This window comes from Denticeps clupeoides, unplaced genomic scaffold (assembly GCF_900700375.1).
Source record: "Denticeps clupeoides unplaced genomic scaffold, fDenClu1.1, whole genome shotgun sequence".
In the NCBI taxonomy this organism is placed as follows: domain Eukaryota; kingdom Metazoa; phylum Chordata; class Actinopteri; order Clupeiformes; family Denticipitidae; genus Denticeps; species Denticeps clupeoides.
Genome location: NW_021629736.1, coordinates 88,648 through 115,033, shown reverse-complemented (window position 1 = coordinate 115,033; position 26,386 = coordinate 88,648). Strand labels below are relative to the sequence as shown.

The 26,386-nt window shown below is 43.4% G+C and overlaps 1 protein-coding gene across 1 annotated transcript; it reads left to right on the top strand.

The window, feature by feature from the left end:
- The first annotated feature begins 485 nt into the window (after positions 1–485).
- Positions 486–23,468, top strand: LOC114773127 (spectrin beta chain, non-erythrocytic 1-like). The gene is given in 40 exon segments (XM_028965653.1): positions 486–637; positions 1,365–1,538; positions 2,752–2,843; positions 3,216–3,296; positions 4,293–4,408; positions 4,582–4,694; positions 5,017–5,207; positions 5,284–5,401; positions 6,288–6,446; positions 7,299–7,601; positions 7,855–8,008; positions 8,310–8,704; positions 8,925–9,029; positions 9,260–9,418; positions 10,096–10,307; positions 10,409–10,546; positions 10,660–10,879; positions 11,160–11,696; positions 11,896–12,098; positions 12,408–12,498; positions 12,665–12,811; positions 12,975–13,238; positions 13,356–13,580; positions 13,779–13,836; positions 13,839–13,867; positions 13,994–14,287; positions 14,368–14,498; positions 14,701–14,902; positions 15,000–15,374; positions 15,513–15,757; positions 15,842–15,980; positions 16,063–16,147; positions 16,237–16,433; positions 16,538–16,665; positions 16,768–16,843; positions 17,189–17,275; positions 19,040–19,221; positions 19,329–19,502; positions 19,821–19,863; positions 20,010–23,468. Coding segments are annotated over 40 exon segments (6,900 nt in total). The 5' UTR covers positions 486–595; the 3' UTR covers positions 20,226–23,468.
- Positions 23,469–26,386: the final 2,918 nt, after the last annotated feature.

Below are 26,386 nucleotides of genomic sequence, written 5' to 3'. Positions count from 1 at the left end.
TGTACTGGATTTCCCCTGCTGTCACTTCTTCATGTCATCGGATCAGCCAGTGGATGTGCATCATCCAGCGACTGCACAAGCTCTTACACACAGTTGTCCAGTCCTTCAGCTGGACTCCCACTTGGAAAACTGCACAGAATCCTTTGGCTGGACTACAGAGCTCTGCTCTGGGGGAAAGGGGCGTCGATGTTGTAATGAGGTGGCTGGCAGGTAGTTGCGGGCTGCTAATGTGTTGCTGTGTTCCTGGTGTGTTTGCAGTGTTCTCGTGATGTTAGCAGAGTGTTTGTCTAATAATGAATGCTAGGGGGTAGCTGTACATTAGGGGATGAGTGTTTGGACTCCATACCTCCTCCCTGCTGCTCTGAGGACAGGAAGTTTGTGACGCTGCCAGAAGTTTACAGAAGATTTTTATTGTATTTATTTTTTGTGCGCTTTTGCACAGTCAAGAATTATTTGTCTAATGTTGTCCATATGTTTTGTTGTAGACGAGCGAGAGGCAGTGCAAAAGAAGACCTTCACTAAATGGGTGAACTCTCATTTGGGCCGCGTGACCTGCCGCATCGGCGACCTCTACACTGACCTGCGTGATGGACGCATGCTCATCCGCCTGCTGGAGGTCCTGTCCGGGGAGCAGCTGGTCCGTAAAACCTCTTTCTTTCTTTCCTCCTCGCTTCCTTGTGTTTTTCTCGCTTACTTGCTTAATGAACAGAGACCATGTGGCCTGGAGATATTTCTTCCTGAGTCAGGCCTTGGTGAGCCAGGCAAAAGTAATAGAATATGCTGTTCTGGTCAGGGTTATGGTGGAGGCGAGGAAATTTTGCCATTTAATCAAGAAATGTGAAAGTTTGAGGAGAGTCCCCATTAACTGTTTGGTCAAGCTTGTGCTTCGTTGGTGACGTGAGCTTTTTTTTCTGACAAGTTAGGCCTTATCAGGGCTCTTAGATTTGTAAACTCAAAATCTATAGAAACCGAATGAGAACTGCTGGTGTCTTCCTCTTGTAAGTCGCTTTGGATAAAAGCGTCTGCTAAGTAAAGTAAAATAAAGTAAAATGACTTGTTTTTTTTTTTTGTCTTTCATACATGCCATGTGAGATTTTGCCCGCTTTTCCTCTTTTCCTTCCCTTATACCTTCTGATCCATCTGTTGCAAAGTAAACTTTCATCCCCACTTTCTCTTTCATCAAACTGTTTCATCCCTCACAACAGAACTTCTTTCTTACTGTACCTCACATTTTTTCCATCTGACATTGCTTTGCTTACATTTATGTTTTTCTTTCTTGTCCTCTCACTCTTCCACTTTTTCCTTCCAAGTAGATGCACAGTTTTAATAGCATTTCTGATATAGTCATTTTAATTTCCCATCAGCCCAAACCCACGAAGGGCCGCATGCGGATTCACTGCCTGGAGAACGTGGATAAAGCTCTGCAGTTCCTGAAGGAGCAGAAGGTCCATCTAGAGAACATGGGCTCTCACGACATAGTTGACGGCAATCACCGCCTGACACTGGGCCTCATCTGGACCATTATTCTCCGATTCCAGGTACCAGGGAATTTTTTTGCCTGTTTTGTCAGGTTGTTTAAAGAGATTTGCTTTGTAAAATGTATTTGTTTGTCTGCAGTTCCTGTACTTGTTGTACCATTTGATGTATAATGCATTAAAACACCTTTACTTTTGGCACCACCAGTGATGATGAAATACCTTCCCCCATCAAACCAATTTCTGATTCTGTGACATCTGTCAAAGAAATGTGGATGCTCATGTGGAATTCATAAATCTCCTCCCCTACTGTTAACTCACTCACACTTTAAATTTTGCTTTATTAATGGCCCTGTCTGCACTGTCTGTGATCACTGTCTGTGACTAGTTTTAGGATTATATGTTATGGATTATTGCCACTCAGTCCAGATTACATGAAGTAGCGGTTTCGCCTTGTCCCTGTAGTTTGCTTTTTTTTTATGTTTTGCTCCACATCACCACAGATACAGCAGGGATTTTGCTGCATGGCTTCACTGTCAGGGATCCCAGTTATCTCTGCATTTCCCCTAAAGTGGAGAAAGATCTAATTATAGTGATGTGCGATATTGTGTGATTGTGTTTATGTTGATATTACATGAACATTGAGATTAGAATTGCCTTTTGCAATTTTGTCATCTTATCGCGAGGGACGTAATTACAGTTTGTGTTAGAGATGGCCTGCTTTTGACTTTGCTCAAAAGTCAAATTTGATTGCAAATAGCTTGGATATTATAATCACAATGAGAAGAAAGGAATGTAATTTTGGGTGAATGACTGTAGTGTTGAGGGCATGTTTTATCAAAAATCATTAAGTATTATTCTCATGTTATATTTTGTGACATCTGCTGTCATGTTGACAGGTACTATTGGAGATTAATCCTAGCATGGCAATTTCAGTGGAAGGTTTGGAAAGTGTAATATTATTGGAAAGTATTGAGTGTTATATCATATAGTAGGTGTAATATAAAACAATCTCATATGCCTGCGTAAAAAAAATCAAAATCTCCAAATCCAATTGTTTTGTTCTCCCTCTGGGTGAATTGAAGTGATGGAGATGGAAAAGAAGGTGGTAGGATAGGAGCAATGCCAGGACCTTTAAAACACCACCTGTGTATAGAGTGGATCAGTGTGGTTCTTGTGTTGACCTATTCATGATATTAGAGGAGTGACTGTAGGGCATGTTATGATTCAAGCCTCCTCTCTGGGTGGTTAATAGTCCTGCCGGTGTTCTCCTCAGATCCAGGACATCAGTGTGGAGACAGAGGACAACAAGGAGAAGAAGTCAGCCAAAGATGCCCTGCTGCTTTGGTGTCAGATGAAGACTGCTGGGTAGTTTTTTTTAATAATGAATGAATTAAGAATATATATGATCGTTTTTGAACCCAGATTACCTCTGCACATTCCTATTGAGGACATTTGGTGTTTCCTATAGACACACACACCATTTTAAATTAATACCTGCTCTTTAATATTAGCCTTCTTTCAAGAATCGTCTATGGCAAAAACCAATTATACTCAAAAACAAAACAAAGGCCTATATATCTCTTTTATATAATAAAGTAAAATATCCTTATTTTTGTAATTAAGACCAGAAAGATGTCCTCTTATTCATTGAAAATCTCTTTTTTTTGTGGATATTTGATATTTGAACAAGGACACACATTCTGAGTTAATGGTTAATCGCCTGACTTGTTCCTGCAGATATCAGAATGTCAATGTGCACAATTTCACCACAAGCTGGAGGGATGGCCTAGCGTTCAACGCCATCGTGCACAAACACAGGTAAAGCGATCAATACCACAGGCACGCAGACACACACACACATTGAGCTACCTTACTGGTTTGTACTGCACCAAACAAGGAAATATCTAGTTATCACTTCAGGCCAGAGACTGAAGTGTCACAAACACACATACATACACTCCTGGGACCTACACACACACACACACACACACACACACACACACACACACACACACACACACACACACACCTACTTAAGCACCCATTTGCTGGCATGTTAATACATGTGCACACACACACACACACACACTTGTGGACGCATAGAGCCAAAGGGGCTCTCAGAAAGCAGGTGTGTGTCATAAAACCCAAAATTATCAGGGCCTTTAAACTATAGGAAACACAGTTTGTAGACACATTGTTATTCCAAGCCATAACAATTATTTCGAGCTGCTTGAGATTTTGGTTCATTTTGAGCTAGTGGCCAGGAAAAGTCCTTCATTTTTGGCTATAATTGGTCTATACATGTTGTGTGCAGCATTCTCACACCCCTCTCTTATCTCATTCTTTTCTCCATTCAATCTCAATGCAGTCCTACCCTAAATGGATAAAAAAAGGCAAAAAAAAATAGGTTGACCTACATAGAATAGTATCACACCCCCCCCCTCCTCATAGTCACACACTTTCTCTCTGCAGTCAGCTTAGTATTGACTTACTGCCCTCTGGTGTTCGACCTTGAGTTCACCATTTAGGATCCAGCATAGAAGAACCATAATTTCCTTTAGTTGACAGCAGAGGGAAACACTGAAAGGGAGTCAAAATTCTGAATCTTTACTTAGTGTTAACAGCAGTTTTGGGTCCTAAAACATACTGCCTGTGGCATGACTGAGCCACATTATTCTTGCCTTGCTTCGAACAGCATTACATTTAATGAAAAAACAGTGACAGTACTTTTTATGTGTACATTCTGGTTCTTATTGTTTCTAATGTGTATTAAATGCTCTGTGTACTCCCTCCCCCTCTCTCCATCTCCTTCAGGCCAGACGTGATAGAGTTTGACAATCTGAAACGCTCCAATGCTCACTATAACCTGCAAAACGCTTTCAATGTGGCAGAAAAGGAACTAGGACTCACCAAACTGCTCGACCCAGAAGGTGGGCCTACAGACCTAGCTAGAGCACATAAATTGGACCTAATCTTGTGACTAGTGGCCTATTTTTCACTTTTAAATCAATTGCAGGTATATGTAGGCCTGTGTGCATGGTTTGAGGTGTCTAGTGTGTGTGTGTCAGTTTGGTGTGTTAATGTCTGTTCTCCTTCTGTGCAGATGTTAATGTGGACCAGCCTGATGAGAAATCAATCATCACATATGTGGCTACATACTACCACTACTTCTCCAAGATGAAGGCTCTGGCTGTAGAGGGCAAGAGGATTGGCAAGGTGTGTGTGATTGATTGTGTGTATGTGTGTGTATATGGTATGGCCCTTTCAGTCCTCCTGTGACTCACAGATAACTGGTTAAATTAACAGTCATTCCAGATCATTCAAGAGGTCTACAAGACTTCGACAGATATTTTAATATGACTGGTGGCAAAACAAAATGCAAGACCCAGTGAAAGAAAATTTAAGGCCATTAGAATTTACAATGACAGATCCTTTATGTGATGAACTGATAAAGGAAACAGGAACCCAGTCTTACTCTGAATTCTTACTTTCCTGGTAATAAACTGTCATAATGCATCAGGCAATTTTCCTCCTGTAGGTGTTGGACTATGCCATTGAGGCAGACCAGCTTATAGAGAAATACGAGACCCTGGCGTCAGAGCTGCTGCATTGGATTGAACAGACCATTGTTACGCTGAATGACCGGCAGTTGGCCAACTCCCTCAGCGCTGTGCAAAACCAGCTGCAGGCCTTCAACACCTACCGCACAGTGGAGAAACCCCCAAGTGAGTGCTATAGACACACAAAATATGAAAAAAATAGCATGGTATTTGTGTGATTTATTCAACTTGCGTTTGCATTGCAGGTTCACAGAGAAAGGCAACTTGGAGGTTCTGCTTTTCACCATTCAGAGCAAGATGAGGGCCAACAACCAGAAGGTGTACATGCCCAGAGAGGGAAAACTAATCTCTGACATCAACAAGGTACGATGAAGAGAACACACCACACATGCAAAAACACACACACTTTTAAACATATGCAAAAACATGCAAATGGAGATTCTCCACTGCCCCAACCCTGGTTGTGACATTTTTCACCATTGTCCATATATTTCACCATATGCAGAGACAGCCTATGGAATATTGATTTGTCACACTCTCCAGTGACTGCCACAGGAATCCTGACAAATCGATAGAACAGGCGGTCGTACATACTGTAACAGCACCATCAGAATAAAAAGACATGCTGAGGTTTTCTTAAAGTGTGGTCCTTTCGTTTTTAATCTTTCTGTTTCCTTTGGGTTATTCTTACCATGTACGTTTCATGCTTCAAAAGGGAAAAGGTCAAATTCTATGTCAAATTCGTATTTTTCTATGTAACGCTAATATCATAAGATTTTTTCATTGGCTAATGCCCACACGTTCTCTGGCTTTTGCAAACATGCAAAGCAATTGCTGGGCATGCAAGATCCACTTAGACAAAGCATTACATTTACATTTACAGCATTTGTCAGACGCCCTTATCCAGAGCAACTTACAATCAGTAGTTACAGGGACAGTCCCCCTGGAGCAACTTAGGGTTAAGTGTCTTGCTCAGGGACACAATGGTAGTAAGTGGGATTCGAACCCGGGTCTTCTGGTTCATAGGCGAGTGTGTTACCCACTAGGCTACTACCACCCAAGCAGTCAAGTCTGAAGACTAAATAACTTGAGTGCTCTTCATATTCCTCTGTGGTTTTATGACCCGTCTGGCCCAACGGCAATCCCTGTCATCCTAAGTGTGTTCATCTCATCAGCTGCAGAGCATGACCGGTTGTTATTCTTGGATTTCATTTGGATTTGCTTCTCTGTGCTGTGATTGGCTGAGCAGGCATGGGAGCGGCTGGAGAAGGCGGAGCATGAGCGTGAGCTGGCCCTGAGGAATGAGCTCATTCGCCAGGAGAAGCTTGAGATGCTGGCAGCGAGGTTCGACCGCAAAGCTGCCATGAGAGAGACATGGCTGAGTGAGAACCAGCGCCTTGTCTCCCAGGTAACGCACCCAGCTGCCACTGTGAATGCAATGAATATTTCTGGTTATGAAAATTTTAACAAATATACAAAAAAAGGCTATCCTTGTTGATTTCTTAATTTTTTTCAGCCATCTTAAATTAGACAATGGTGATTGGTCTTGAAAGAAATCCTGTGTTTGAGCACTGTTCAGGTGCCTGTTCGGGTGCCTTTTTTGAAGCTGTTGAATCAGTAGAAGCTGTTTATTCTATTTGGATTAGATTCTTAAAATTTTCATTCATCACACACTCCATAGCCTACATAGATTATTAGTCTCCATAATAATAACAACAACACTGAAGGTCATTTTGAGGATTTATATGTTCATTGACTGACCTTCAGTTTTCACTGTCGCAAAGTCTCATCGTGTATCTTGCATTTAAGCAGTGTGATAGAAAGATTAAAACCCAGCAGCCATCTGTATATACAGCATCAATATTCATTCATGCCCATCATGGTGTCCCCTCTAGTGCTGATGCCGAGTAATATCAAAAACCAGACACCGACGTGACAAAAACATAAAGCCTGTCTCCAAATGAACACTGTCTTACCGCCATTAGTCATGTAATTGTCAGTGCTGGCAGGTTCACAGGAGGTTAGAAGTGAAGGGAACACATTTACCTGTGTTTACAACACCGTTGTTCATCTCTGTTTCAGTTTAAAGGCATTTATATTGCGATTGAACTGGAAGATTGAACTGACTTGAATAACACTTTGCCCAAAATAATATATGAATGTGATAATTAGCAGGTCTGTTACACGGTAAACAGTTTGTTCAAGCTCCTTTGCCAGAAGTCCATGATCTGCTGAACCCTGTTTTCCCTCTTACTCTCAGGACAACTTTGGCCTGGACCTAGGAGCAGTGGAGGCAGCAACTCGTAAGCACGAGGCCATTGAAACGGACATCGTGGCGTATGGCGGACGAGTGACAGCCGTTGAAGCTGTGGCGCGGGAGTTGGAGGCAGAGAGTTACCACGACGTCAGGCGCGTTCTGGCTAGACGGGACAACGTCCTCAGACTCTGGGAGTATCTGAAGGAGCTGCTGGCTGCCCGCAGGGAGAGGCTTCAGGCCCACAGAGATCTGCAGAGGCTGCTCCAGGAAATGCGATACATCATGGACTGGATGGGAGACATGAAGGTAACAGTTATAAACAGGTGTTTTCATGTCTGTATTTTAATTTTAAGATTTCTTCTGCCATTGAAGTAGTGTTGACTGTTGCGTTGTTACCGAGTTGAGAGGTCAGTAGTTTCATCCCATTTTGTTCACTCTGTTCTGTGATTGAAATGTGTTTGTGTGTGTGTGCCCTGCCCTGCAAGTGTTCCTAGGATGCGACCCTGAGTGGTAGAAGGAAACTGTTGTTCGGAGAATAAGTATGCCTGTCCCCCTGCAGGGCCGACTGCAGTCTCAGGACAGTGGGAAACACCTGCATGACGTGGAGGACCTTTTGCAGACACACACTCTGGTGGAGGCTGACATCTCAGCCCAGGCAGAAAGAGTGAGGGCCGTACAAGCTTCTGCTCAGCGCTTCACCTCTGAGGATCAGCGTGAGTTTGCTCGCTCACACACACTCTCACACTTCAAGTGCCATAACACACAACTTTACATTTAACATAATATCTAACTTTGTGAAGTGTTGGCCCAGAATTAAGCTTTGCTTTTTATGTGAAAGAATTTTAAGGTAGAAGTTGTTAATAATAATTGCATGCAAGATATCGCCATCTGCTGTTAAAGCATTATTTTTACCCAAATAAAGTGAGTAAACATAAATAACAGAAAATAATTTATGAACACTTTCACTTTTTTTTTTTTCTCCAAACCATTTATCAATGTCTCCTTCCTCTGTAGCATATAAACCATGTGAGCCGGCTCTGGTAAATGAGAAGGTATCGTTGCTTGGCCATGCATACGAGGAACTGGGACGCCTGGCTTCATCACGACGCGTCCGTCTGGAGGACTCGCGGCGGCTCTGGCAGTTCCTCTGGGAGATGGGGGAGGAGTCTGCGTGGATTCGGGAGCAAGAGCAGATCCTGGCCAATGCCGACTGTGGTCGTGACCTGTCGTCTGCCCTGCACCTCCTCAGTAAGCACGAGGCATTCCGTGATGAAATGGCAGCCCGCTATGGTCCACTTGGAAACAGCATCGCCGCTGGCGAGCAGCTTGTTAATGATGGACATTTTGGAACGCAAGAAGTGACGGAGAGGATCACTGACGTCCGATCACAGTGGTCTCACCTGGAGGAGGTGAGGATGGTGGGATATGCTGAATGGGTGAAAATTTTATTAAAGAAGGAAGGGACAGGAAGGCAGATAAAGAAATGATGCCTTCATAATTGAAATTAGGAATCATGTTGGATTGGGAAGAAGTGGAGGATGAGAAAGGACTGGATTGGTTAGGAATTGGCCTATGTTGGTAAAGCCTGTGCTTTAAAATCTGGCACGGTTTCTCTTTATTCACCTCCAGGCATCCAAACTTCGAGAGCAGCACCTGAAGGAGTCTGTTGCCTTACATCAGTTTCAGACAGACGCCAACGACATGGAGGCCTGGATACTGGAGACTCTCAGACAGGTAAAACTACAGCAATCATGGTGTTCAGTTTTTCAGAACAACAAACAACACTGTCCTTAAAATTAAAGGACAGAAATAAAGTGCCATCCTGTGCCAGCATTATAGTCTATACATGTATATAGTCTGTATATGATTTTGAAAAGAAAAATGTTCATACCTGACATTGTTATAACCAAACAGCTCTGAAATGGTGTGTGTTGTTTTGTGTGTGTGTCTGTGTGTGGCTACAGGTGTCAAGTCAAGAGGTCGGTCATGATGAGTTCTCTACTCAGACACTGGCACGTAAGCAGAGGGAAGTTGAAGAGGAAATCCAGAGTCATCGATCGCTCATCGACTCCCTTCATGAACAGGCCCTGACTCTGCCTGAGGCCTACACACATTCCCCACAGGTACACACACTTACACACATCGTCAGGCTCATGCATAATTACACTCTTGTCACTGACACATGCAGATGTATATGTTCCTATTAGGACTTTAACTTAATTTTTTCAGATAGACTTTATTGATAAGTCGAAATCCCAGTCATAAACTTTGCATTTGACATCCTGTCCTTTTCTGTCCCTTCAAAAATATATGTATAAAAACAATGCTGTATGTTAATGCTGTAACATACACACTGGCAGTAGTAGTACACACTGTGTGTCATTGTTATTACCCCAGGAGACCATACTCCAGTCATGCTTACTGAAACACGTTATAATACTATGAAGTACACCAGTGTCTCTGTCGTTTCCTTCTATTTAGTCCCCTCTGGTAGAAATAATACAAGCTGGGCAGATCCCTGTAGCAGACTGAGGAAATGGAAGAAGTGTTTACCCTCCGTACTCCCCGTATTATCCACCTCTTCCTTCTCCCAGCGCACCTCACATGGTTAATAATGATCCTGAATGACAAAGAGCGGCATGCGTCATATTCGGTTCCATGCGGGACAGGGTTTAGCTGCGCATTCCACTGGGAGGGGTTTTCACACTGCTACATCTTTAGGTGTTTAGCAAGATGTCCGACCACCTTCCGACGTGGAGCCAAGAAGAAAAAAAATGCTAACACATGACCTCTGTCTCAGGTGGAGGGTCGTCTGCCTGCGATAGAGCAGCGTTATGAAGAGCTGGAGTCTTTGTCTTCGACACGCAGACAGGCGCTAGAAGGAGCTCTGGCCCTGTACCGCATGTACAGTGAGGCCGGGGCCTGCCAGCTGTGGGTGGAGGAGAAGGAGCAGTGGCTCCATGGTATGGAGATCCCCACCAAACTGGAGGACCTGGAGGTGGTGCAGCAGAGGTGAGGGAAGGATGGATGGTGTGACAAGTTCATGCCGAGGAAAGAAAAAAGTCCTGGTCCTTTGCCACTTGGTTGGTGTTTCAAGTTCTTGTTTTCTCCAGGTTTGAGACTCTAGAGCCTGAGATGAACAATTTGGCCACTCGCGTCTCAGACGTCAACCAGGTGGCTGAGCAGCTTCTATCTTCGGACAACCGCAACAAAGAGCAGATCAATGAGACGCAGAATCAGCTTAATAACAGGTCTGTGTACCCACATACTCACCAAATAATATGTCATATACTCTTAGAAAAACTATGCACTCTGCCCCCACAATACTGCTACTACTGCTCTGATACCACCCACATCTTTTCAGGTGGGTGGAGTTCCAGCAACTGGCTGGCCAGAAGAAGCAGGCCCTGGAGTCGGCCCTCAACATCCAGAACTACCACCTGGAATGCAATGAGATCCAGACATGGATGAAGGAGAAGACGAAAGTGATAGAGTCCACACAGGGCCTGGGCAATGACTTGGCTGGGGTGATGGCACTACAACGGAAACTGACTGGCATGGAGAGAGACCTGGAGGCCATACAGGTACTAGGCATGCACTTAGACTTGGATGCAATGGATAATTTACAAAAATGCACAAAAAAGGATAAACAGTGGATGGAAATGCCAGGATGAAAATTCATATTTGACAAAGCTAGTAAATAAACAGGGCATAGAACTGAAGAGTTTAAAGTGAGTTTATGGTTTTTGTACTGGCCACATGCCACTTAAACATTAGAATGTGCCGACTTTATATTTTCCATTGTCTGGTTTCTGTTAACTGTGACAGAAATGTGTCACTGCTAACGCCTTGAACTTTTTACAGGGTAAGCTGGATGACCTGAAGAAAGAGGCTAAGAAGCTGGCAGAGGAGCACCCTGACCAGGCACAAGAGATCCAGGCTCGCCTTGGGGAGATCCAGGAGGTCTGGGAGGAGCTCTATGCTACCATGAAGAAGCGTGAGGAGTCTTTGGGAGAGGCATCAAAACTGCAGGGCTTCCTGCGAGACCTTGACGATTTCCAGTCCTGGTTGTCACGCACACAGACAGCAGTTGCATCAGAGGATATCCCAACATCACTGGCGGAGGCAGAGCGGCTGCTTACCCAGCATGAAGGTATCAAGAACGAGGTGGACAACTACCGCGAGGATTACGAGAAGATGAGGGCCACTGGTGCAGAGGTCACCCAGGGCCAGACCGATGCCCAACACATGTTCCTTGCCCAGAGGCTTCAGGCATTGGACACAGGCTGGCATGAACTGCGTCGTATGTGGGAGAACCGCCACAGCCTGCTGGCCCAGGCATTTGACTTCCAGACGTTCCTCAGAGATGCCAAGCAGGCTGAGGGCTTCCTCAACAGCCAGGTAAGGGGCTGGAAGAGAGCCATAGATAAAAGCACAGAAATAGTTCTATGTTTGTCTGGGATATTTTATTTGATCCTTTATTTTCTCAAAAATATTTTTACTGTACCTTTCTCTCTATATTTTATCATTACTCACTTTATTCATTACCTTTATGCATTTATTCTTTTCTGAACAGCTATTTGTTGTGTTCTCTCTGTAGGAGTATGTACTCTCCCATACTGAAATGCCATCCAGTCTGCAGGGAGCAGTGGAGGCCATCAAAAAACATGAGGACTTCATGACTACCATGGAGGCCAGTGAGGAGAAGATCAGTGGTGTGGTGGAAGCAGGGCGACGCCTTGTTTCAGATGGAAATGCCAATGCTGACAAGATCCTGGAGAAGGCTGACTCCATTCAGGAGAGGTGAGGAGCCAATGATTTATTGAAAAAGTGGAAATTGCTCCCCAGTCTTAAGTAAATTAGAAAAACAATAGCAACACTCTCTGACTCCATCACTTGCCATAATCACTTAGTCCTATAACTCTGTGTCATGGCTACTGGAGCCCACCCCAGGACACTGGGTGCAGTTTACCCAGGGTTGGGTTAAAAAAACATTAGACTAATTGTCATAATTGATTAACTTAGTAGAAATATTGGTAAATTGTTCTTACATTGTTGACATATGGTCCTATTAGTACTGCAGGGTTTAAACCCGGGCTCTTTGTTTTTTAGGCATCAGAAAAATAAGGAGACGGCCAGTGAGCTCTTATCCAAACTGAAGGACAACAGAGAGCTCCAGCACTTCCTGCAGGATGGCCAGGAGGTAAGACATTATATGCAGATATGGAGATTAGAACACAGCATAACATCCCAGATGATCTAGCACTGTGTTGATATTGAGACAATTACATGTTATGACATTATTTGTACAGTAAACTACATAATAATTTCTGTCTTAATTTTTTTGCCCTGCTCCTCTTTCTTGACAGCTTACTCTATGGATCAATGAAAAGATGTTGACAGCCCAAGACATGTCTTATGATGAGGCCAGGAACCTGCATAGCAAGTGGCAGAAGCACCAAGCCTTCATGGCTGAGCTGGGCTCCAACAAGGACTGGCTGGACAAGATTGATAAGGTACCTTATGCCTCACTGTAGGATCTTTTGAGAGGAGTGAGTTTTTTAAGCATTTGTGAATGCAATTAGCATGCATATTATCATAAGTCTTTTGCCATATTTTTTGTGAATTTAAACCAGTTTCTTCTAACTCAATCCTTCAATGTGACTTTATCTTTCTCAGGAGGGACAGGCACTGGTGAGTGAGAAACCGGAACTGGAGCCAGTTGTGAAACAGACACGGGAAGGTCTGCAGAAACAGTGGGAAGAGTTAGAGAACACCACGCGTACCAAGGCCCAGTGCTTGTTTGATGCCAACCGGGCTGAGCTCTTCACCCAGAGCTGCTCTGCCCTCGACACCTGGCTCCAGAACCTCTCCTCCCAGCTCCAGAGTGATGACTTTGGCAAGGACCTCACAAGTGTCAATATACTACTGAAGAAGCACCAGGTGTGTGAATTTAGTAGACCACAGTGGAGTTGGACAAAGTGGAATCATAATATGATGTGCCCTTCTTTTTCTCACTTCTTAATTATCTAAAATGTCTGGTTTTCATGCATATTGCAGTTGCTTGAGCACCAAATGGACGTACGTGAGAAGGAGGTCCAGTCATTGCAGTCACAGGCACTGGCCCTGTCCCAGGAAGATGCTGGGATTATGGAGGTAGATGGGCAGCAGCAACGTGTATCAGAGAGTTTCTCTCAGCTCCAGGAACCCCTGCGCCTGAGGCGGCAACAGCTGCTTGCATCAAAAGAGGCACACCAATTTAACAGAGACTTGGAGGATGAAATCGTGAGTTTCTGTTCTGATGTGCTAATTTATCACTTTAAACAAGTCATTTCTTGTTAAATGCCATTTTTGTCATTTCAATGCCATTTGAAATATAAGAGTTTATATAATTCTTATTTTATTATTCTTTTGCAAATTGAGATCACTTGAAATTCATTGTCTGAAATAGTCTTTTTTTGGTATTTTCTGTTTCTCTGTCAGTTGTGGGTGAAAGAAAGAATGCCTTTGGCTACTTCTACAGACCATGGCAAAGACCTACCTGTGTGCAGCTTCTCATTAAGAAGAACCAGGTAAAGGAGAGCTGCCAGAAGAGAACCTTCCCTTTTAAGGACTTGATTCCTTCTTCTGTCCTGTTCCCTTGTACTTTCCGTTTGCTTTTTTCATCCTTGACATCCTTTTCCTCTCTTTCTCATCAGACTCTGCAGAAGGAGATCCAGGGCCACCAGCCTCGCATTGATGATATTCAGGCCCATGGGCAGAGCATGGCTCCCAGTCAGGAAGGGGAGGTTGATGGGGAGAGGTCTGCTGCACTAGACGGACGCTTAGCAGAACTCAGGGAGCTCTGGGCACAGCTGATCTCTGAGACGGACCAGCGGCATACGCGATTGGCCGAAGCACACCGTGCACAGCAGTTTTATGCAGATGCAGCAGAGGCTGAAGCCTGGATGGGTGAACAGGAGTTACACATGATGTCAGAAGAAAAAGCCAAGGTGTGTTTTCGAAAGTTTAAGAAGTTCCAACTATCCATTATGAATAAGAATAATTTTGTGTGCCTGTTTGTCCGCTTCAGGATGAGCAAAGCGCAGTGGTGATGGTGAAGAAGCACCAGATCCTAGAACAGGCGCTTGAGGACTACGCCCAGACTGTCTACCAACTTGCCAACAGCAGCCGTCTAATGGTTACCAGTGAGCACCCAGAGAGGTAAGAGCTACAACTACAAAATATCTACCTCCATCTGCAGCATCATGTTTGGTTCTCACAATTGTCCCAGTAGAAGTTGGACAATCGATGACTACAAACTCATTGTTACTGACACCCATTGCATGTGTTTACTCTGTCGTTACTACATGAATAATATGCAGTTACTCCATAATAAAATGACCTCTGCACCGCTCTCTTTTAGTGAGAGGATAACCCTGAGGCAGGCACAAGTGGATAAGCTATACGCAGGGCTGAAAGACCTAGCTGAGGAGAGAGGACGGCTGCAGGAGCGGCTCAGACTTACTCAGCTAAAGAGGGAGGTGGATGACCTGGAACAGTGGATTGCGGAGCGGGAGGTGGTGGCGGGGTCTCACGAGCTCGGACAGGACTATGAACACGTCACTGTACGTTGTCTACAAAGCGTCTATATTTTGCAAGTGAAAATCAAATATGTGTGTGTGTATATATTATAAAAACATTACTTTCCACTGAATATTCCAGATGTTAAGGGATAAATTTAGAGAATTTGCCCGCGACACAAGCACCATCGGGCAGGAACGTGTGGATGCAGTGAATGGCCAAGCTGATGACCTGATCGAGTCAGGCCACCCAGAGAACGCCAGCGTGGCAGAATGGAAGGACGGGCTGAATGAGGCATGGGCAGACCTGCTGGAGCTGATCGACACCCGCACACAGATGCTGGCAGCATCATACGAACTTCACCGGTTCCACCAGGATGCAAGGGAGGCGCTGGGTCGTGTACGCGAGAAACGCGAAGCGCTCAGCTCCGACCTCGGCCGTGACCTGAATACTGTCCAGCACCTACACCGGCAGCACAACACCTATGAGCATGACATTCAAGCACTCAGTGGACAGGTGAGGGGTTTCAGACGGATATGATATTTGTTCAGTGTTCTATGTGGGAATTTGTTTCAGTATTCTATTCAAAGCTATACTAAATCAGTAATATTCTTCTGAAAAGGTATTTGCACTTTTCTCTCTCTGTCATCTCAGGTGACACAGGTGCAGGACGATGCGGCACGCCTTCAGAAAGCATATGCCGGTGAGAAGGCCGACGACATCCATCGACACGAGCGGGCCGTCACCGAGGCCTGGGAGGAGCTTCTGGCGGCAGGCCAATCCAGGCGGCTCCTGCTGCTGGACACGGTGGAGAAGTTCCGCTTCTTCAACATGGTCCGTGACCTCATGCTGTGGATGGATGGGGTCAACCTGCAAATCCAGTCACACGACAGCCCCAGGTGAGGGGAAAATACAGATTTGCCATGAGCCTGACAAAATTATTCAGAGGTTCACTGTAACACTCGTGTCTGTTTTCATCGCAGGGACGTGTCTTCAGCTGGCTTGGTCATTGCCAATCATCAGGACATCAAGTCAGAAATTGAAGCCAGAGCAGACAGCTTCAATGTCTGTACTGAGATGGGCAATACCTTGATAAAGAACAACCACTATGCTGCAGATGAGGTATTTTAATTTCCTTATGGGTTTTTCCTTGATTTCACGCTCAATTTGTTTTCTAAGGAAGGTTCTTGTTTTTCCTTTGTAGATCAGAGAAAAACTGGATCAGCTGCAGGCCAAGAGGGATGAGATCAATCAGAAATGGCAGGACAAAATGGACCACTTACAGATCGGTAAGAGTGTATATATTTATTCTTTTTGCGGTTGCTTTTGCTGCCTGAGCATGTGTAACCGTGCACGTCTGCCCCCTGGTTTCTCTCAGTATTGGAGGTGCTGCAGTTCGGCAGGGATGCGTCCGTGGCGGAGTCCTGGCTTGCGGGCCAGGAGCCGCTGGTCCGAGCAGCTGAGCTTGGCGCCAACGTTGACGAGGTGGAAAGCCTCATCAAACGTCACGAGGCCTTCGAGAAACTCGCTGCCGGATGGGAGGAGCGCTTCGTACAGCTGGAGAAGCTCACCACGGTGAGGCGCAACACACAAGCGACATGAAGAGATTGTGTTCCTGTGATTGACTTATCTGTTGTTTATACACATTTTGCTTAACACCAGTCTTTCCCTGCTCTCAGCTGGAGGCACAGGAGATCCAGAGGAGGAGGGAGGAGGAGGAGAGAGCGCGACGACCCCCAACACCTCCACCTGCAGAGTTGATGGAGGAGTCAGAGCGTGAAAGCATAATTAATGAATCTGCTGCCAGGTAATCTCCCACAGACTATACCTCACATTGCCAGAGCTTATTGCCGAATAGAGACCTTCAGTATTCCTTCAAATTATTTACTCCCTTGCTGTCATTTCACAGAACAAGTTTGGACCAAACTACACTGAACCAGTCAGTGTCTGTAAACGGAGTTCACAGCGATCAGGACACATCACAGGTGAGATACATAAAGATGCTTCTTTCAACAAACACAAGAAGGGATCAGAGACCTTTCTATCTTGAAGTGTTTCATGGTAGAAATGTTTTAATTTCTTGTTCTTCTATATGTTGTCTTTGGTCTGTTCAGTCAATGAGTAATGTGTCCAAACTAAATGGTCCCTGGTTATAAAAATATTTTCATGTTGTAATCGCATTGTGTGTGTGTATGTGTATGGCTGACAATATCCGTCTTCTAGTTGTCAAAATCAGTAATTTTGTATAACACTTTGAAAGCTAACGTCACATGTGCACACACTGACGCGCCAATTAACAAACTCTTGTTGCATTTCTGCTCCCCCCCCAGTCATTATCAGTGTCAGTATCAGAGCCCAAGAAGCCTGATCCTAAACCAGTTTCTAAGCCTGTGTCTAAACCTGTGGCACAGGAGCGTGTGAGTACCTTAGCCTGAGCGTTTAGCATTAGTGTAGCACCCATCGCTGCCTGTGCTTAGCAACCTGTGGGCTGCAGTACCCTCCCTGGCCTGCCAAAGGATGCCAGTCTGTCCCGGTCAGCTTTTGTTACACCATTGCTTGTCACTGTATTGTTTTTTTGAATGGCTTTAAATGAGTCTGTGTGGTTTTTAGCTGACTGTGGATCGCCGCATCACAGCCGCCATGCCAGCGCTGGTGAGTGCTGGTTAGCTGGTTTCAGTGGTGATGTGTCTAAAGTGTAAATAACAAAAATGAATGCTTGAGGAGAGTGAAATTTGACATGTTGTCAGATGAACAATGTTCGTTATTGGTAATAGATTAGTAAAGACTGCATGTTTGTATAATATTTTGCTGTGCAGATAGTAGGGGAGTAGTGTTTTTGTCAAGAAAGACCCCTGACGAAAAACAAAGAGCTTGCAAATAAATGAATAATGGGATGTGGCCTGATGTTGTCCAGCCCAATAAATGTAAAAATGGCACTTTATATAAAAAATATTGTTCACTATTTAACAAGGTGAAAAGCGGGACTGGGATCAACTTATGTTAATTATCACTTGTGATCATTTAAAAGCATCCTATTCCTCCTTGCAGCAATTGCTTGTCATCCTTCTTTTCAGAGATCTTTTTCATTCATGGGTCTTTGATGGTGGAATGTTTTGTCAGTTTTGTCCATTAGTGATTGATTGGTGTTTAGGAACTCAGTTTAAACTTGTGTTTGTCGATTCTTTTATGGTTGGTTCTTTGTATATGTGTTATTTGTAAATTTTATATTCAAAAAAGGTGAAATAGTGTTGCTGCATATGTCAAAAATGTCAAACTGATCTGGCTACACTGATACTGCATACATATTACTTTATGTATGCAAACACCCTACTTTAAATCGCCTTTTATTAATCATTATTTGTTTTACTGTAGTTCTCTGTAATGAAAATGTAAATGATCATATCCACCAGCATATGTATTTAAAGCAAAGATGAGTGTGACCATTGTTGTGTTGGTGAGTGAGTGTGTTGTATTTGAGCTATTGTTTTTAGTAGATTGGTAAAATAGTCCATCGGTCCAAAGGCTTTTAGGGGTGTGAGAAATCTCAACTTCAGAATTTTTGACCTACCATCATTACCTGAAATGCAATATTGATCTCTTCTGTGGGGGCGCTTTGTAATTCTGCTGAAATTCCATGCGTATCCCGGTTTCTGTATCTGTCCCTGTGTTATCTGTGTGTGTTTCTATCTCATGTCTGTCTTATCCTCCATGTATTCCATGTCTGTCCCAGTATACCACGGCTGTCTTGCATCTTTGCTTATGTATTCCATAACACTCCCTGTTTTTTTGGTATGCCACCCACTTACACCTGCAAGGAGGTTATTGTGTGTATCTGTGTTGGTGTATGTTTTCTTGTCTGTGATTTATTTTTTTTTTTTTCTGAGCATTTTATGCTTAAGTCTCTTTGTCTTTCACCAATCCGGACAGTCTCACCAAATTAACGCAACTCTTCGGAATAAGTTGCACCGGGTAATTATCACTTATTTTGTTTTGGTGCTCTGCTTTCAGAGACCAACAGCGAAGTGTGTCTGTGTGTCTGAAGACCTAGCCAAATGTTGGTCAATTATTTAAGCAATTCATTGGTTTAAACTATCTACAGGCTTGCATTAGACTTTGGTGTTAGTTCCTTTTGAGGGCTTGGTGTGTGTGTGACGATGTCTGTTGGCCATTTTCCTGGGCAGGGTTCGGAGTCGGAGTCTGTGAACGGGCCAGGCAGAGATAGCGGACTGCCATCATCATCTCGACAGGATCCATCAGCCACATTGCCTATGAAAATAGGACAAGAGGGTGGCACTGATGCCACGGAGGGCCTGCTGTATCGCAAGCAGGAGATGGAGTCACACAACAAGAAGGCTGCCAGCAGGTGAGAGGGGACAGAGAGTGGGGAAAAAATATTTTATGAACATTAAATATACCTGATTTGTGTGGTAAAAAACTAAAAAAAACCTTTGTGTGTATGTGTGTGTGTAGATCTTGGCAGAATGTGTACTGTGTCCTTCGAAAGGGCAGTCTGGGCTTCTACAAGGACCAAAAGAGCGCCAGCAACGGCATACCCTATCATGGAGAAGTTCCCATCAGCCTCAGCGAGGCTGTCTGTGAGGTTGCCCACGATTACAAGAAGAGGAAACACGTTTTTAAGCTTCGGTAGGTGCAGGGCTGGAGCATGGAAATGATTGTGAAGGACGTGAAAAAAGAGACAAGAAGTGCAATTCTATTTCTGTGGCCGCAATTGCATGTATACTCCATGTATACTATTTGTTAGTTGAATTTCAACATACGTTCTTCAACACGAGCTGCTTAGATGATCACCTCAACCAACTTTTACCAAACAGGATTTAGTACCACTGCTGTTGACTTAACCTTCCTATTTGACTGTTAGTCTTATTATCGCATTGTTCAGCAGTTGAAATGTTTTGTGTTTAGTTATAGATTTTTTAAATTCTTATACTGCTCTTTTCCCAGCCTTGGAGATGGGAAGGAGTATCTGTTCCAATCCAAGGATGAGGTGAGTAAAACTGGCCGGCTAACTCAACAGTTGGAAATGTAGTATAATATTTTTTACTTTGTGCTCCTGATAAGTGGGTGTGGCTTTAGGAGAGGTGAGAAACATGGTCTCTGTACTTATTTCCTGTGGTCATCTCTGTTTCTCAGGCTGAGATGAGCTCGTGGATTCGGGCCATCCACATCTCCATGCCGTCAAGCGGGCCTGCTGAAGGCTCCTCCCCTGCCCGTGGGCTGAGCCGGGCAATGACCATGCCTCCGATCTCACCCAGCTCAGCTGAGGGCGGCGGCGTCACAATGCGCAACAAAGATGGCAAGGAAAAGGACCGCGAGAAACGTTTCAGCTTCTTCGGCAAGAAGAAGTAAACAAGCCACGCCCTTAACAGCAACAGTGATCTACTACCGTTACTGGATGAAGAATAAACCAACTATTTGCAAATATGTGTCAATTCTTGCCACAAACTAGAATAAACAGCCCAGGGGGAGAAATGCACACTCTTGTGATGGTTCAGTGCATTCACTCTTTTTCTTTTTCTCTTTATTAGTCCTGGTCATATAGTGTATTTGAAGTGTGTGATTTTCAGATGATCTTTCTCTCAGCTTCTCTTCATTTTTTCCCTTTTCTTTTGAAACACAATGGCTGCAGCGGCATTCTAGGGCCAAACAGAGAGGACAGTTCTATCTAGTCATGCTGTTGGGTGGTTCGAGGAGGGCTCACAGCAAGTGAGAAGAGCGCAGACGTGTGTTTATTTTGCCCTGCAGGGGTTGTATTGGTTCACTACTGCTGTCAGCTACTAAAATACACCTGCATGAAAGGTGCTAATCCCATCAGTATCTCATTCTAATCTTTCCTTTCGCCCATCCTTTACTCATGGTGAAGGACCATATTCAGCATTTTTGTTTTGTTAATTTCTTTTTGGTTTTGGTGTTTTTTATGAATTATAACTGTTATTATTTATCTTTATTTTTTTGCTGTTGCAGTTTTTTTTTTATTAAAACATATTTAATGAAATTGTAAGTATAGATAGTACTGTTATATATATATAGACAAAAAGCAACAGTGGAGCCATGTTGGCCACAGTTTCTCTTGTTTTCTGTTTGTATTTTTCCCCCTATAGATTTAAGCAAGAGGTGTTTTTAACAAGGGAAATAAACACAGTTTTGTTTTGCAGTGAGCTTTGGGTAAATCCTTTATATTTAAAATGGTTTTATCATTTGATTTTTTTTAAATCTCATTATTTCTTTACTGTAGTGTTTTTTTTTTTTTTTGGTGTTTTCCCTGATTTGAAGCAGAGGAGAGATTTGGTTGTGAGGGCGAGATGTGATGCTGTGGTTTGTGCTCTTATTTTGCTTGAATAGCAACAGCCATCAATGCTAAAGCTCTCAACACACATATGTGACATGTGAGAGAGTTGTGTGCTTAATGGTTATATTGTCTTTTTTCAGATATATTTTGGTTGGATATATAGTTGATGCCTGAGTTTCTAATTAAACATTCCTCTTAGCTTTTAGACTGGTTTACTATTCACTCACACACATGCTTTGCTTTCCCCTCCTGCTCATTCTTTTTCACTCTCTCTCTCTCTCTCTCCCGTATTTTATTTTCCATCTGAACCTGCAGAAGTTTTTGAAGATGGTGGCAGGGGCTGGTCTGGGTGTAAAGAGTGGCCTGCCTGAGAGATGGCACTAATAAACTTAATTTTTAAGCAGCAGGGAGGGTCTGATGATATATATGAGACTCCCATCCCTCATCCCCATACTTTGGTTTTAAAAGTATTTTGGGGGTTGTAAGTGCAAACCCCAAACTGTTATAATTTGTAGGTAAATTCAGCACCTATGGGACAAGGTGTCGTAAACCAATATTCACAGGAAGTGGCATCCAAGGTTGGGTGGCAGTCCAAAACCGGAAGAGGCGTGGCCAGTGCGGAATGAGAAAAGGAATGTTTTTGTAGAGGAGCATGCTGTTAGTTTCTACTGTATCAGGTGTGGCATGTTATAGTATTTTTGTAGGCTGATGTGAATTAATATATTTTTGCTCTTGTATTTGATGCTCTTAGGTGGGGTGGGAGGGTTGTAAGCCCTTGTACAGTGAAACCCCTTTTTCAGGAGGGAGTGGAGTATGGGACCGAGCCCCTGGTTGTTTAGTGCAAGTCACAGGATTCTCCTTTGCTTAAGTGAACAACAACTGGTAATACGAATGATACATTTATGTCCCCTTACATGAAGGTTATTCTCTATGTAGAATTCTCTATTATCTCTGGGCAATGGTCCAGATTATCTATTGCTCCAGACATCACTTCACAAAACAGAAGAAGAAGGGCCATGGTGTCTCGCAATTACCTTTGCTGACCTCGCTGATTGTACGGAGTCGTTCCCCTGCAGCATTTACATTCTATCATCTTGAGCTCAGACTGCAGAAAAACCGGGTTGGTTTGGTATCCTTCCCACCACTGCCAGACAGCAACAGTGAACAGCTCAAGGAACTTAACGTGGTGTGTCTAGCCTTGGACTATATTCATCCACACATTCACCTCTGGTAGTTTGAGGGATGGCTGCTAAGGGGGCATTTGCTGCCCCCTGCCGGTGGGTCCTGAACATTTTCCCGTTTTGTTAGGCCCAGTGAAACAAAGATTTGGCGAATGGGGAAAAAAATGGTATGAATCTGTGTGGCAATAGACAGAATCCTAGTTAAGGTTCATCAGTTGGATGAAGTCACTGACCAGCCAATCATCAGTGCTCCCCATTTCCTTCCTGTTCTTTTCTTTTCTGTTGAGCTCTTTGTGTGTTTCTCACCATCTTGTCTGTGCTCCTCTGTCTCTTTTGTATGTGACCCACCTGCCACATGCGAACGCATCTACATTTTGTCTACACAGAAGAGTGATATCGCATAATGGTGTCCCAGTCTGGGTTTGTTCATCTAGCTTTTGCAGATGAGGGGGTAAAGGAACAGGGCCAGACTGTTTTTACTCATGAAGGACACACAGTTAAAGACTGAAAGCAGTGTGTGTGTGTATGTGTGTGTCATGAGTGAGTGAGTATATATTTTTGAATGTACACATTCATTTAGGGCACCCAGGAAAAAAAAAAAAAAGACATCAAGAACATAGTTTTTTTTAATGCAATACAATTTTGGATAAGACATGGACATTATGCATACAATAAATATAGATGGACAAAAAGAAAGAAAACAATGTAGCTTCCTATTTTGAGTGTTGGACAGATATGGTAAGCTGTCTCGTGGGGACTATTTTCTCATTTTTGAAGCATTTGGTCAGCCTTTGGGCCCACCCAACTCATACTGCATTATTTTTAAAGAATGTCACTTCCTTCTTCTGTGGCTGAACTAATTCAGAGTTGTTAATGCCACTACTATGACTAATTATTATGATTATTATTGCTACTGTTATTAATACTACTGTTATTACTGCTACTTATTACTACAAACTATTACTGCTGTCCATTTTCAGGTACTTGTCTGTAATACCAGGCCTCTCCACACGAGGTCAGTGTGCAGTGTAACATTTTCATGACTGAGTCAGAACAGAAATTGTTTGTTGACTTGTGTATCTACATCTAATATTAGGAATAATAAAACATGGTTTAAAATCATTTTTACACTGTCAAACTGTTTTTATTATTATTATTTACTCTTTATAAAACAGCCTTTGTACACAGAGGGTATTGGAAGGGCTGTGGGTGCTTTAGGTCACAGACCTTGACCCTGCAGATGCATGGGACTGGGAACTGCCTTGACTGATCAATCTTGTCCAATGAATGGGCTCCATTTTTTTATCTAATCCCTAATCTCAGCGCCTCCCCACTAAACCCCTCTGCTCTTAATCCAATAGGGAGACCTGGATGCAAATGATGCATATTAATGGCTCTGTCCGTTAAATTGGTCTGTCTGGCTGTCTGGGGCTTTGTCCTACTTTGCATATTGAATTTAGGGTACAGAGCCTTTTTATCTGTTAAATTGTTTCTCTGTTTGTCTTTTATTTCTCTGCTTTTTTTAACCTTGCTGGCTGTGTGATTTCCTTTTTGTTCTGGGGAAAGGTCCAAAACAACCAATAAAACAGGTTTAGTTACAGGTCATTGTCTAGGTCAACAAAGCCTGACTCTGCACCGTCTGCAGGGGCATCAGTTTAAACCACAACAATTCTCAATGATCTGTTTTATTATTGTTATTAGTTTAATTACATTGTATTAAATCAGTTTTTTTATTAATGTAATGACATGTATGGGTACTTAATGCCTCTGCCTAATAAACTTTGTGCTTTCAAATAATAATAGAAATATAACCCATGTGAAAAACTAACGGTCGACGTTTACCTCTTTATTCCACCTCTTTATAAATGTCAATAGTGCGTTCACGGCTGTAATGAAACCCGTTCATCAAGAGGCCCGTATCTTGGCAACGCGGGGCTGTAATACACTGCGGTGATTCCGAGACCCCCGAGCTCTGCTTTATTCCCCCCAACAAAGGCGCGGTTACCCGGCGACCGTTAAAACCCGCACCCACCAGCTCCGGCAGGACATCAGCCGGGACATGAGAAGGCTGGAGGTCAACATCTGAGCGGTGAGTTTTTAAACACATCCCTGGAAAACACGAATGTAGTTCAGCTGAACCTTACAATACTTATTTAAAATGTTTTACATTTTAAAATGTACATTTACAGCATTTATGGCATTATGGGTGATTATTATGACACACACACACACACATAGACCATTTATCAGATGCCCTTATCCAGAGTGACTTACAATCAGTAGTTATAGGGACAGTCCCCCTGGAGCAACTCGGGGTTAAGTGTCTTGCTCAGGGACACAATGGTAGTGAGTGAGATTTGAACCTGGGGCTTCTGATTCATAGGCGCGTGTGTTACCCACTAGGCTACACACACACAATGATTTATTCACAGCCGAAGTTCCAACAATGACGTACTGTAATTGTATTTATTGTAAATTATTTGGTAGCTACAGTGTAGCCGGTGGGTTCATGTGGGGGGTTCATCGTGTCAAAGTGGGCGTGTTCACTTCCATTCTGAGCTGTTTCTGGTTTCCTCCCGTTTTGGTGTCAGTATTGAGAATGCAGAGTTAATAGAACAGAACAGCCTCACAATATTTCCGACACCTATTTCACTGTATTTCATTTTCCAGGGGTCATGGTGCAGATCAATGAGACCCGAGTCTAATTAATTCAGTGTTGTGAGGTATTTATCGCGCTTTGTGTAAAGTTGCGCTTTTGTGTTTAGTAGTTACTTCTAAGGGCCCACTAAGACTATTTCTCCTTTTTGTGGGTTTCATGGGTTGTAATGGATGTAGTGCCTGGGGCGCCATCAGGATATACGGAAACAAAGAGCTACGAACAAGAAAGGTTTGCTTACTCGTTATGTTTGTCTTAGTGACAGAGACCTAATTACCCACCAAAATCTAGTTTTTGCTGTGTCATTATTTCAGGCACGAAAACACTTAAAAGTACAATCAATACGTATTCTCTGCAAGCAAATCTTCTCCAAACTTGAAACAGTCCAATCTGGCGACAAGGAGCGCAAGCTCCTAATCCTTTCTGCCCTTCCTGCGGTGTTCCCTTCATTCTTTTTTACCCGTAATACAAACGTAATCACTGTTATACTCATGCCGGGACCTTGTCCCCTACCAAACTGAACATGAAAGATAGATTATATCATCACTTATATTCAGAGAGTCTGACTGGTGAATAGCTGCAATGAAAGTATCCTTCAAAACTTGTACATGTTTACCCTTAAAGGTACAAACAGACACCATTGCCAAAAATCCAAGAATTTGCGGAACAATACCCTTATTTCTGAGAGTTTATATTGTTCACTTCTCCACTGAGGGGGGGTGGTGGCCTAGTGGGTAAGGAAGTGGATTTGTAATGGAAGGGTTGTGGGTTCGAATACCAAACTGCCAAGGTGCCCCACACACTGCTCCCCGGGTGCCTGTCATGGCTCCCCACTGCTCACCAAGGGTGATGGTTAAAAAGCAGAGGACACTTTTTGTTGCAGTGTTTCACAATGACAATCACTTCACAACGACAAAAACAATTACTTATTAATTTTTTTAACTGGGTCATGTGACTCATTGAATAAAATGAATAGTGTCCCAGCCTCAGTCACTGAATAGGACAAATGAAATAGATTTTGTGACAATGTTTACTATATTGTATCTATTTATTGTCCAAAAAGGCCATTTCAGGCCGTGTTGATGAGTGTTTTTCTCCTACATTAGAGTGCAGATCATTTTAAACTGTCACAGACATCTGGAATGTTTGTGGAGGGGGAAGGAAGAGGTAAAAACTACAATAACAGTTGGCGACAGTCCCAAGCGGCCCCTCCTAAAACAGACTCTCACACACACATCCCTGACTTCAACCAAATATGTATTCATACACACACACTGAACTGCAGGTCTCTTTCCATTGATCCTGGATTATTTGAGTGTTAATTGAATCTCTGGCTGGACGTCCTTTAAAGGGAGAGCAGCTCAGCATTTTCGGAATCTCTTTT